Source organism: Thalassophryne amazonica, chromosome 16 (assembly GCF_902500255.1).
Source record: "Thalassophryne amazonica chromosome 16, fThaAma1.1, whole genome shotgun sequence".
In the NCBI taxonomy this organism is placed as follows: Eukaryota; Metazoa; Chordata; class Actinopteri; order Batrachoidiformes; family Batrachoididae; genus Thalassophryne; species Thalassophryne amazonica.
The window spans coordinates 7633272-7646231 of NC_047118.1; the positions used below are offsets into that span (position 1 = coordinate 7633272).

Here is a 12960-nt window from a genome sequence, read left to right on the forward strand (position 1 = left end):
GATTTTTTCCATCCCTTTGATAATCAGTCACTCGTACTTTATGAATTAACGGACACGTTGGCAGTTTCTTTACATTTTTAATTAAAATACGAATTTATCCACAGATTAAAAATGAAAGGCAGAAAAAGCAAAATGTGGCTACAATCAGGCACCAATGATACATGTGATTTCATATTTTTAACAATTGCGATAATGCAACAATAACATTATTTACTGATCATTATGTCATATTCATTTAGTCAACTGAAGACAGCGACGGGGACGGAACAGCCCCTCGAAGACATTCATGGAGTTTCCATTATAGAATGAACTACTAAAGGCCGACGTTAATTATATAACCCCGTCCCACGAAATACTCCTCTCACTACCTCACCAGAACTGAAGATTAAAAAAAAAAAAGTAAACATTCACAGGAAATAAACAACACCGATTCAGTCAGAAATCAAAGAGTAAGAAGAGATTGTTTTTTTTAAATATCAGACAAGCTAGCTGTGAGGGTTGGATTCTGGATTGAAGGACACACGAGTGGTCTTTCGAGAAACGTTAACCCTGAAAAATAAACAAAGCTGGTGCAAAGTAAACCAGGTGAGCGAGGAGCTGGAGCGTCAATGCAAGAGACACAAAGAGACACAGGTGTAGTGAGAAAACAAGCGTGACAAGCGAGTTAAGACGTCCCACCGTGGCAGTGGTGGACATGGCTTGGCGAGAGACATTCCGGCACTTGTGACTGGAGTTTTCTTGAAGTAAAGGTGAGACTGACTAAGGCAGGACACTTCGTTTGCATGAAAACCAGAGCGCGAGTGAATACGTTAGGAGCAGAAGTTGTTGTTGCCCTCTGCACCAACGAAGAAGAGCACGGCGGAATGGGAGGACCGACGTTGACAGGCAGGTACAGCAGCTGAACCAGGCCACGGAAGAAGGAGAAGAAGGAGGAGAAGTAAACATCTTTGGAGCGTAACAACATCAAAAACGCCTCTTGATTAAAATATGGCCGATTAGCCGCCGATGATTTAAAGTCCGTGTGATGAGAAAGTGGAGGCGGCGAGAGAAACCCTGACATGTGACATGAGGCCAGTAAAGGTCAGACCCTGTTTACGGGACGGACCGCCGCTCCTGCAGCTGCAGGAGTCGTGCACATCACAATCACACAATTACTGCTTTCGTGCTGCCAGTAAAGAAATAATATCCATGCAGTGTTAATTTTAACATAAAAAAAAAAATAATCAATGTTTATTTTCATAAACATAAATTAACTGAACTGCAGTGATGAGGTGATGAGAGTGGCATCTGGCAGGTGATCTTTTGTTTTTGTTTTTTTACACTGTATTTGGATGTAAACAGATCGATTTGTCAGCCTGACTGGCAAGGCCTCAAACCCGACCCCAGTCCGGACCCACTCCATCCGCAGCCTCTCCAGCAGCTTTCTTTGCCCCTGCGGTTTGATGCACGCTCAGCGGATGTAGACATCCCTCCCCCAGTCGTCCTGGTTCTTGTTGCGGCTCATGGCGGACCCCGTGTCCACGGGGTCCTGGCAGTAGCGCTCCCTCAGCTTGGCTCGTCCGTGCGCCTGCATCTGGCTCGGGATGGGAGGGTGGTTCAGGTTCTCCTGATCTGGCTCGGCGCCTTCGTCTTCCCAAGAGGCCTGCCGGCCGTGATGCTGAGCCAGGTGGAGGCGACTGCCCCCGCCCCCTCGGTAGGGCTCGGGCTCCTCATAGGGGTCAGTCTCAATGTCCATGCAGGAATCGCCCGCCTCGGTGTAGGCCGAATCCCGGCTGCCCTGGGTCTCGGAATCGAACGTGTCTTGGCGCGACAGGCCGCGCCCGCTTCCTCCTCGCAGCTGGCCGCGAGAAGAGCACAGGTACGTCTGGTGCTGCTGCTGCGGGGGTTTTCCGCCCACGTCGGTCTGATAGTCATGCAGAGCGCCGCTCCCCCCGCACTCTGTCAGAGGACCTTCCCGCTTTTGCTCTCCGTGCACAAGGTACGGCCCCTGCGGCGAGCCACAGCCATGCAGAGACACAAACAGCAGGAAATGCAAACTGTGAGTGGTTAGTTGCCAAGATTATGAGGAGCCGGGGCACACGCAAAAAACTGTATAGATACAAACGTACATGCACTATATGTATACATTATATACATATGTACAGCCCCAGCAGTTTTAAAACATTAGTGTTCATTAGTGGGGGGGGGGGGGGGGGGGGGGGGGGTGATGGTCTAGTGGTTAAGCGTTGGGTTTCAAACCACAGGATCCTCAGTTCAAACCCCAGCCTGACCAGAAAATCACTAAGGGCCCTTGGGTAAGGTCCTTAATCCTGTAGTTGCTCCTGGTGTGTGAGCATGTTGCATGGCAGCACCCTGACACTGATGTGTGAGTGTGTCTGGGTGAATGTGAGGCATCATTGTAAAGTGCTTTGAGCTTCTGGTGCAGATGGAAAAGCACTATATAAATAACAAGCAGTGCTCCAGTTTGTATACACACACACCAAGTTAAAAAAGGGCCAACAGTGGTTCCCCAACAAGCCCCCCCACCCCCTTTTGGGAATTGATAAGCCTCATACACCAGGCAGCTAACTGTGCAGGCTGCCAAGATTTAGACCCAGGTTAGAGTCCCAGTCACACTACTTGTGTGTGTCCTTGGATAAGACACCTTGTCTGCATTGTCTGAATCCACCCAGCTGTACTGGCATTGACTGGGCCTAACATTTTAGTTCCACTGAGTTAGTGGTCCCCTAAACCCCCCCACTGGAAGTCAAAAAAGTTGAGTACTCAGTACTTAATATTTTCCAATAAATTGATTTACTAACTTATTTAGCATAATAAAAGAAAAAATAGCTGAAATTGAATGTTACAGGTGTCATTAACGAACACGTCCTGCAGGTTCACTTTCAACTTCTGCTTCTGTTGAATAAATGGACGGTATCCAAACAGATCATCTTTACAGAGGTCTGATGTTTGTTTGATTCGTTTGATTTATTCCTGTTTTGTGCTTCTTTTTTTTTTTTTTTTTTTTGATGACTGGGTGTTTTTTTTCTCATGGCTCCAGCATGAATAATCCAAGTTTTGTTGAATGTTTTTTTTTTTTTTTTTTTTTTAGCAGTTGCCCCCCCAACGCCACCCCATACTTTGGGAACCCCTACACTGTATCATCATCACTAAAATCATTTGATCTGCATGCAGATAAACACAAACCCAAGCAGTTATTCAACAAGCAGGCTGATTAATCTGAAAACTAACGTATCCAACAGCGCCACCTCCTGGCTCAGTAGCTCCATGGCAAAATAACAAAACTAAATCACACTGACTAACAAACTTCTTTAAAACCATTCCATGAAAAGCTATAAAATCTTACTGTAAAATACCAGAATGAGTCGAATTCCGCTATAAATGTGTTTCCACTTTTTCACTAGACTTTTTTTTTTAATGTAGTAATCATAACATCCTGCAAGTAACAAGTAGCTGGTCACAGCTCGGGATGGTGGGGCAGGGACAATCTGTGATTTCAGTTATTTTCACGTTAAAACAGATTAAAATGGCGCTGGATTAAAGTGGACGGCATTAGTAACAGCCTTGGCTTCGCAGCGTGAAGAGGCGGACGTAACTTGCTGTTTTCAGGGGCGGTACCATGGCAACACGGAGGAAGACTGTATTCTGCCTCCAAGAGAATAAAAAGTGCTGAAGAAAGGAGGCCACAGACCTACAGAGGGCCGGGCGGGGGCACAACGTATCGGTTTCCTCTTGATTACAGTGAAACGGCGGGGGCCTGGCGGCAGAGGTGGTTTATGGGTTACTGCATGAATCTGGATTGAACCGTGTGGCAAACAATGAGAGAAATTTACTCCTCTGGAGTTGATTTGGGTTCATGCACGGTCTGTGTGTGTGTGTGTGTGTGTGTGTGTGTGTGTGTGTGTGTGTGTGTGCGTGGCTGAACCGACCCGACACAAAGCCCCGCCGGGCACCGTGACCACCTCATCATGTGTTCGGATATGAAGCATGCGAATGACCAAACCAGGATTTTAACGAACTCTTCCTTCAGGGTAGACGAAAACGAGACGGGTGTTCATGTATCTCAAAACCAGCTTGCTGAGGTCAAGTTGCCGGTGAAGTCCCCCCCTCCCCACCACAACCACCACCACAACCACCACCGACTCTGCTGGACTTCAGACAGCGTGTTCTTCCTGTTTCTCTGTATTGACTACAGACCCTTCCATGTCAGGCCACAGATCCAGATTTCTGCGCAGGGAGGTCAGCACCTGTACCTGCAGGTTGGACACAGGCTCAGGAGAAGCGGCCAGGGCCGCCGTGGCCATGGTGCGGTTGAGCAGAGGGTTGGGAGGGTTGCTGCTCGGGGGGTGTGTTGCCTTCCAGTAGGCCTCCAGGTAGTCAGCCAGGTGCTCACAGGCGTCCTCCAGCTGGTTCTCATCCAGGATGATGTCAAACAGTTCCTGCACAGAAACCAAATGATGGTTAGTTTTTTTTAAATTTGGATGCACAATAACGGTGCTGTAAGTCCGCCAGAGTTCAGTTTATTTACACGATGCTGAACAACAACATCACGAGCGAAGATTAAAGTTTAAACTTTACCCTTCCCACGATCAAGCACGACAGGAAGAAACATCAAACAGACAGAATTCAGTGGGGTGACCATCTGCTTTGGCCATACCAACAAAACAAAGGCACAACAAAGAGTTTTCAGATCAGCTGCAGCTAAGAAAGCTGTTCTCATCCAGTGTTCCTGACAGATGGCTGAAAGGAAAACGAGGTGATCACCAGAGTCGCCACAAAATAGACCAAACAAATCAGCGATTTCATCGATGCCACATCAATCTGACATTCCGCAGTTTTCACACCTCCATCATAGTCACATTCAGATGTGATGTCATATGAGTTCAGAGTCCTCAATTCTTTGACTTCCAGCGCTCATCTACTGGACCAGCTGATCTTCCTCAGTGTGGCAGGAAGTCCGTTGTTACCCAACGCTGTAACCTTTCTCTTTCTGCGTCTGTAACTTCCTGAGTCCAACCCACTGTTTACTCCTCTGGTAGCTCATCTGCCAGTTTTCTGTTTGTCTTGGTGGCTTCCCTCACTTGCTTCCTTCTTGCATGGCCACTTAAGAGGTTTAACAAAATATATTCCATAACAATTTAGGAATAAGGAAATAGCCATTTTATTTGAACAGGACCTCTATTTTCAAAAAATACTGTGCAAGAAGGAGACTCGTGAGGGAAGCTACCAAGGTATCCAGACAACTCTGAAGTCATTATAGTTTTCTGTACTTATGGAGCTTCATGATAAAGTGGAAGTGAGAAGGATGTTTGAGAAAAGAAGGTGTGACCTGTTACCTACAGTTTTCCAGAAGGGACAACAACAGGCAAAAATTACAAAATGCGCAGTAACAGAAGCCTGTATATCATTTAGAATTGTGATGGATGTCTTGGTGGCTTCCCTCGCGTATCTCTTTGACAACTGCAAACTCCATACACATTTACCATACAGTATGGTGTTGGTATTTCTTAATGATTGAGCCTTAGTGGTTAATGGGATATTTTTGTTCAATCCCTTGAATTAAAGCTGAAATTCTGCACTACAAGCACATCTAGGTTGTTTAATTTCAACTCTACTGTGGTGGTACAGTATACAGAGGCAAAATGACAAAAAGTGTGTCACTGCCCAAACACTCCTGGACTCGATGATGTACAGAGTGAGGGATGTAAAAATCCAAAGAGGATGAAATTAAACTCACAGGTGGGCACTGAGCTAACTTGTCTGCTGCCACCATCTGCACATTGAGGTGTTTGGCTTGGGACTTCCCTCTGGATTTGATGAGCCGTTGGAGAACCTGAAGGGAGACAACAACACTTTTGTTAACTTTAAAGTTGTCGTAATTCCACTTTGTGGGGAACTCAAAGAGTTTCTGTTGCTATACCTTAGGAGAGGCAATTTTGATATAGACAATGATGGGAGCCAGGGAGGTCTTAGCCAGCTGAGAAGGATGGTTGATGGTGTCCGCATCCAAAGCCACCAGCTGGAGGGTCCGAGCCAGCTCAAAGATACGTTCAATCTCACTCTGCACCTCCGCTGGAAGCCCACCAACACACATCAGATGTGTAAATCACAGCACGCCACAGCGATGAAAGTGCACACTACTAGTTTGCGGATGCAATATCAGCCAGGTGTCTGTTATTTTGCCACGCGCACATTATCAGTACTTTATCATGCGTGTTAAAATCTCAGAAAATACTAAATTCTAAGTGTATGAGTTAGAATCATGTTTCCAGTTTCATTTGTGCACAGCAAAATGGAGCGGCGCAGCATTCTCATTCTGTTGCCGCTTCCCAACACTGACGACTCCGGTGTGCGTTTCTGATTTCTTCATGTCAAAGTTGTGAAGGGAGGAGGCACTGAAGAATGAAATGCCTGAAGCACTTGGAATAACTAACAATACGAGCACAGTTTCTCACCACGTAAACCAAACCCCCCCCAAAAAACAAACAAAAAACCAACGCCTTCATCAAACACATAAAGTGGCACATTGGCTATTGTTGGAGCAAACAGGCGTCGTACTTATGATTCTATCAGGTGAACCACTCAAGGCCGCTCGGGCATTTTGTTCTCATTGTTCCTCAACAACAGCCTGTTATTTAGTATTTGGGGCACGGTTCCCCTTTTATCAGCCTGTTGACATGTAAGAGAGAGAGAGAAAGAGATTAAAAAAGGAAACTAGAATGTTCCTCGTCTGTCTGGTCAAACCTCAGCGCCTCCAAAGAGGAGGCTGCCAACCTCGTGGCAGCGCGAGATAACATGGGCGAAGCAATCTGCAGAGAGACGGGAGCTGCAGACGTTTTTAGCAGCTTCCACACAGCTGAGAATTGTGAAACAGCGTCTCTGTAGAATGATAAGAAATGTGAACTTTAACTCATATAAAGAAACGGGAAGTAAGGATTCCATTAACCTTAAAAACCTTTTTGGAAATTTAGACTTGACACCAGTGAGAAACTTGCTCCTTCACCGTGACAAAAAAACAAAAAAAATATATACCAGGCTGTTTATTAGTTCAAAGTTCAGCTTCTGTAGAGCTCCGGATGTGACGTCTCAATCTGACAACAGGACAAAGTGAGCTTACGTATATTGATTGCAAGCCAAGCTATGTGTGTGTTTTAATCTAAAAGAAGTCTACTACTATAAGCATCAGGTTTGCCATCATGTCCCACAGCTGCCTTTACTCAAGGGTCTTGAAATGGAGCAATATCTCCACCTGGTGGACATTTACCATTAATGCAGGTACAATAGAATTTTTCCAAGAGCTTTAGCGCAACATATCACAAATCCTTTCAAGAGGCTTCTTACTATACAAGTGTGATACGATTATACAAATATTGGTTGTTAACCGAGTAACTATTCAGCTATTCTTGATGTCAACTAAGGTGATGATTAGAAGGCACCCAAGATACTGCATCTCCACCAAGCAATGATGTGAATGAACGTTAAATATTCCGAGTCTTCTCTGTCAAAGATTCATTCATCTGGCTCATTTACGCTTAGTTTCTACTGACTGCTAAATTATACTAATCATCTGAGACTCTGCTAACTGAGATGTGGCAGCTGGAAATGGAAACATGAGAACAATGAGCTGAACTAAAATTCATGTTGTTCCAACAGTAAGCGGTGGATATCTACTAATATAAGCAACAGATTGATCATCCTCATGTCTCACAGCAGCCTGTACTCAAGGCTCTTGAAATGGAGCAATAGCTCCACCTGGTGGATATTTACCATTAGTGCAGGTACAAGAGAATTTCTCTCGAGCATACACGTAACCCAGAAATGTAAAAAGAGCTGCTTGTGTAAAATGAAGATGAAATACAGGTTGATAGAGGTGTTATTTCAAAAGTCAAATTTGTGAACATCTGCTGTTGCCACACATCCCCGTATCCACCATATGACATAACCACACTGGGTCCTCAGTGGCAACCATACAGGAAGACAAATCATTCATTCCCAACTCTCAAAAGTAACCATCAATCTGCTGCAGCCAGATGAAACATGGACGACCCCTTGGCCTTCTCCAGCCACTGTGGTCCTCAACACTCAACAGGTGACAATCTGATTGATTGATCGATGTTGTCTTTGGATTACAACTTGCTGTTGTGATATTAGCGTCAAAGCAGTTAACTAATCATTACGTCAATCAGCTCACCTACTTTTAATATAATAAGATTCTAAACAATAGAAAAGCCGTGAGAGCGGAAAAGTTAGGTCCTATAAGCTAACTGTCTTCATCTTAGAGGCTTCCCTATTACAAATTTAACCATAATTGCACTGGCTCAGGTTAAAATCCCCCTGAAAGTAACGGCTGTGAAATATATTGGAAATAAATTATATTAATACCTTAAAACTTTATCTAACATATTCAATTTTGATAATTAAAAAATTGAAAAAACATGTATTTCATCATATTAGAATATTTAATTTCAAGTTTGAGTAACTCATTATTTACACTGTATAAATATCATGAATATCTGTCTGGTTCAGTACATGCAACCACAACCATGGGGACTACTGCTGACTTGTTCAGCAGACACTCACTGACGCCCTCCAAAAGAAGCTCACAGAGTGCTGCTGTATCAAAGTATATCCCTGGAAAGTTGACTGGAAGAGAAACATGTGGTAGGAAAAGATGCACAAGCAACAGGGATGACCGCAGCCTGTAATCATAATCAACCACTTTGATGTGAGGGCTGTAATGTCACGGTTAACTCATGGACATGGTAAAACCAACACTAGGTGACCAGCATTACACCCAATTTATGCACTCTCTTGACAGTAATTATAACTTGGACATGCCTCAAAATAATTTGCGCCACCCGTTGTATCGACTGTAAAGATAGGACCTCAAACTGCATTAAAATAACGTTTGTTTTTGTTGTGCACTTAAAAAGTGCACTTGTTTTAGCATTGATGGAAACTGAACACACATACCAAGACCAATACTGAAATATTACTGAGATTATAATTACTGAAATATCTTCAGAGGCCATTTACAACTGGATTAACATTCCCCGGCATATTTTCATCTCAAATAAACTTGGTTTCCCTAATTTGGGGCTTCACAGTGGCTCTCAGGTCCATCACTTTGTTGCATTTGGCAGATATTGGTATACGATCTGATGAGTCCCAGTCTACTTATTATTACTCCGCCTCTTCCTGTCAATGCGGCGGCGACTAGATTGAGTGATGTCAACTCCTGGGGCTCCACTGAGACTGTCGTCTTTCACATACAGCATGCGGATAAGACTGTATTCAACAGCACGGAAAACATTGCTTTGTGCTCACAGTTCCCAACCGTATCGCTCTCCTCCCACAGATCTGCGCCCACTTTGGTTTTGTAATGCTTTTCGTTCTGTTTTTTTAATGTTACTGTTAGACTACAGGCTGTCACACAGAAGTATGAGGAACAGAGAAACTGACAAGCAAGCAGACAGGCAAACAAACGATGTATGAGCAGATGATAAATATAGTGAGAAGAAATGGGAGGGTAGAGAAGAGGCCTCATTGTTTCCCTGCAGGAAGGGGAGCATACGTACCCAGTACGTCTGAAACAAAAGAGTGGAGGAAGAGATAGGGGCGGGGGGTGGGGGGTGAGGGAGGATGGGTGGGCGAAGGGAAGAAAAGACAGGATGAACAGAGAGGAGGCCAGATCAGAGTCAGGCAGTCATAGCAGGAATTAACGGGAAGAACATGACACTGACAGTCCTCTGGATGAAGTGGACTTCTGATTTTGGAATTGCAGGAATCTCCAAAAGTATTTAGACAGGCACACAGTTTTGTCATGCTGCCTCTGTGCACCACCAGAGCAGAGTCGAAATGAAACAGTCAAGCTGTGACAGTAGTGTAGATTTATAGCTTTAATAAAAGGAGTTTTCATCAATCATTAAAATCAAAATACAAACAGCATTGTACTGTCTGGTAAATATGTCTGGAATAGGCAGTTCTCAAAAACTGAGCGACAGTGCACGAAAGAGACGAGTGAGGCAAGCCACCAAGACATCCATGACAATTGTGAAGGAGGCTTTTGTGGCTGTGCATTGTCCAGTTTTTGCTCATTGCATCACAAGTAGTAGTTTCATACTGGATCTAACCCTAATCCAGAAGAGGAATTTTATATGAGGGGAAAAAAGCTCAGATCTAGGCTTCAGCCTCCCATGTGCCTTCTGGTAAACTGCAGCGAAAAGGCCACGCTTTCATTTCACAAAAATCCTTCTATCTTCCATTTTAACATGAAGTTCCGTAACTGCTCATGCAACTAACGCAACTAATCATAGCCACAGAAACCTGCAATTGCTTGTTGTCTAGATGTCTTGGTAGCTTCCCTCACTGTTTCCTTCTTCCACAGTCAGTTTTTACTTATGGGCTGTAAAAAAAATAGAGGCACTGTGCATGCAAATGGCTGTTTCTTTATTTCTAAAGTGTTCATGCAATATTTTGTTAAACATACAACACGACAAGCACGACTGTTTTGTTTAACGTCCATTGTGGTGGTACACAGACGCAAAAGCACAAAAAGTGTTTCACTGTCCAAATACTTATGGACCCAACTGTACATACAGCAAGTATATCAACCTGTTAATTCTGATATTTTGTCAAGCACAAACCCAGAATGTAAGCATTTCTTGGATGAGAGGTCTTCACGGGGTTTAGTAAACCGTTTTATTCAGTAAACTCGTAGTTGAAAAAACACATGGTGACTAATAATCATGACAGGTGTAAGATATGTTGTTGCTTTTATGTGAAATGGAGAGTGTAAAATATAAAAATGGAAGAGCTAAAAAATGTTTCATGGATGTGTGTTGTTTTATTAAAAGATTAGTTATTTACTCTATTCAGGTTTCGCAGGTTTTATGGCTTTGAACTATGTCAAAATTTTTGTCCTGTGAAGACCTCAATCTTGGCTTCCTTACATTCACATTAATAAACACATTCAAAATGAGTGTTGTGCGTCTATCATATCTGTCGGTTTCTGCACCGACATAAAAGCCTGATCTCCTTCCCAACCTAACTACCGTAATACTTAGAATACTTGTGCTTAGTCACAAATATTCAGTGTTGCTATAAGCATGCAGAAGCTACCGTTCAGCATCGGTGACACACTTATTTTCTGAATTTGTGTTAGTCAGCAGGCCCGGTAGTTAGAAAATCAGTTGAGTTTCAGCAGAAAAAAAATTACCTTAAAATGAACCGTTAACCCTATCCCTTAACTCTTACCTTAACTCTTCACCCTTACCCAAACACTGACCTTTACCCTGACTATACGAGGTCTATTAGAAAAGTATCCGACCTTATTATTTTTTTCAAAAACCATATGGATTTGAATCACGTGTGATTGCGGCAGACAAGCTTGAACCCTCGTGTGCATGCGTGAGTTTTTCCACGCCTGTTGGTTGCGTCATTCGCCTGTGAGCAGGTTTTGAGTGAGGAGTGGTCCACCCCCTCGGCGGATTTTCATTGTCAGGAAATGGCGGAATGATTTGGGCTTTTTTTCCATCAGAATTTTTTCAGAAACTGTTAGAGACTGGCAGCTGGAAACCATTAGAAAAATTTATCTGGCTTTCGGTGAAAATGTTACGGGCTTGGTAGAGAATAAGGAGTGTTACTGTCGCTTTAAGGACGGCCCCCAGCGGCTGTGGGGCGCGCCGCGGTCCGAAGCCGCCATCGACAGGCTGAACGACCATTTCATTTCTAAACAGATGGCTGTCTGGATCCGTGACCATCGTGTGCCATTTCTCTGGTTATCACAAGAGCTGGACATTGTCATGGAAAGCCTGTGTTTTATCCGCGATGTTGTCTGACTAGCACAGGAATTGTGAAAAGACGTGGACATCAGCACTTTTTCAGCACATTGAGACAGACGTGCGGAGGAATTCCGCGCATCGCGGCGGTGCCGCAAGGTGCAAAGCAACGCCATGATGAAGCCTCACGGGACATGTTCTGGCATGTCCAGGCACATCCACAATTTCTCGGATAATCACTCGATGGAAAAACCACCGACAGCTGTCTGAACGCCATCTCAAAGCCATCCTGTGAGACCAAAATGGAGGTGGTTTTGTCTCGCTCCAGTAGCAAATCCATCGTGACGCGCGAAGCCTCCGCTCGGCTTTCCATGACAAAATCTCTTGTTAAAAGTGAAATCTGCCGGAAAATGGTTGATGTCCAGCTCTTGCGATAACCAGAGAAATGGCACACGATGGTCACGGATCCAGACAGCCATCCGTTTAGAAATGAAATGGTCGTTCAGCCTGTCGATGGCGGCTTCGGAACGCGGCGCGCCCCACAGCCGCTGGGGGCCGTCCTTAAAGCGACAGTAACACTCCTTATTCTCTACCAAGCCCGTAACATTTTCACCGAAAGCCAGATAAATTTTTCTAATGGTTTCCAGCTGCCAGTCTCTAACAGTTTCTGAAAAAATTCTGATGGAAAAAAAGCCCAAATCATTCCGCCATTTCCTGACAATGAAAATCCGCCGAGGGGGTGGACCACTCTTCACTCAAAGCCTGCTCACAGGCGAATGACGCAATCGACAGGTGTGAAAAAACTCACGCATGCGCACGAGGGTTCAAGCTTGTCTGATGCAATCACACGTGATTCAAATCCATATGGTTTTTGAAAAAAATAATAAGGTCGGATACTTTTCTAATAGACCTCGTATGCATGCAGAAGGTACCCTTTAACATCAGTAGCATATTAAATTTCAGAAGGCCTGTTACTCACCAGGCCCAAAACAGACATAATCTCTTGGGTTCAATAGAAAAATGTAACCCTAACCCTTCCCCTAATGTTAACCCTTACCCCTAACACTGACCGTTATCGTAACTCTTAACTCTTGCCCGTAACCTTTACCTCTAACTCTGACCCAACCGTGCCTTCTAACTAGTGGGGTTTCTGAAAACCAGGCAAACTCCTTGGAATCTC

General features: G+C 44.3%; 1 protein-coding gene across 7 annotated transcripts in view; it reads right to left on the reverse strand.

Annotated features, from left to right (window-relative positions):
• Positions 1–463: 463 nt before the first annotated feature.
• cacnb1 (calcium channel, voltage-dependent, beta 1 subunit) overlaps positions 464–12960 on the reverse strand; it is a 96479-nt gene continuing 83982 nt past the window's right edge. For 3 of the 7 annotated variants that reach the window (XM_034189461.1, XM_034189464.1, XM_034189466.1), the window contains 5 exons: positions 9579–9587; positions 5921–6072; positions 5738–5833; positions 4254–4439; positions 464–1987 (listed from right to left, as the gene is read on the reverse strand). In XM_034189461.1, coding sequence (XP_034045352.1) covers positions 1451–1987; positions 4254–4439; positions 5738–5833; positions 5921–6072; positions 9579–9587 — 980 coding nt within the window. In that variant the 3' untranslated portion in view covers positions 464–1450. Of the gene's footprint in view, positions 1988–3498; positions 4440–5737; positions 5834–5920; positions 6073–9578; positions 9588–12960 lie in introns of those variants that run through there. The other 4 variants (XM_034189463.1, XM_034189465.1, XM_034189462.1 and 1 more) reach the window with 3 other exon arrangements.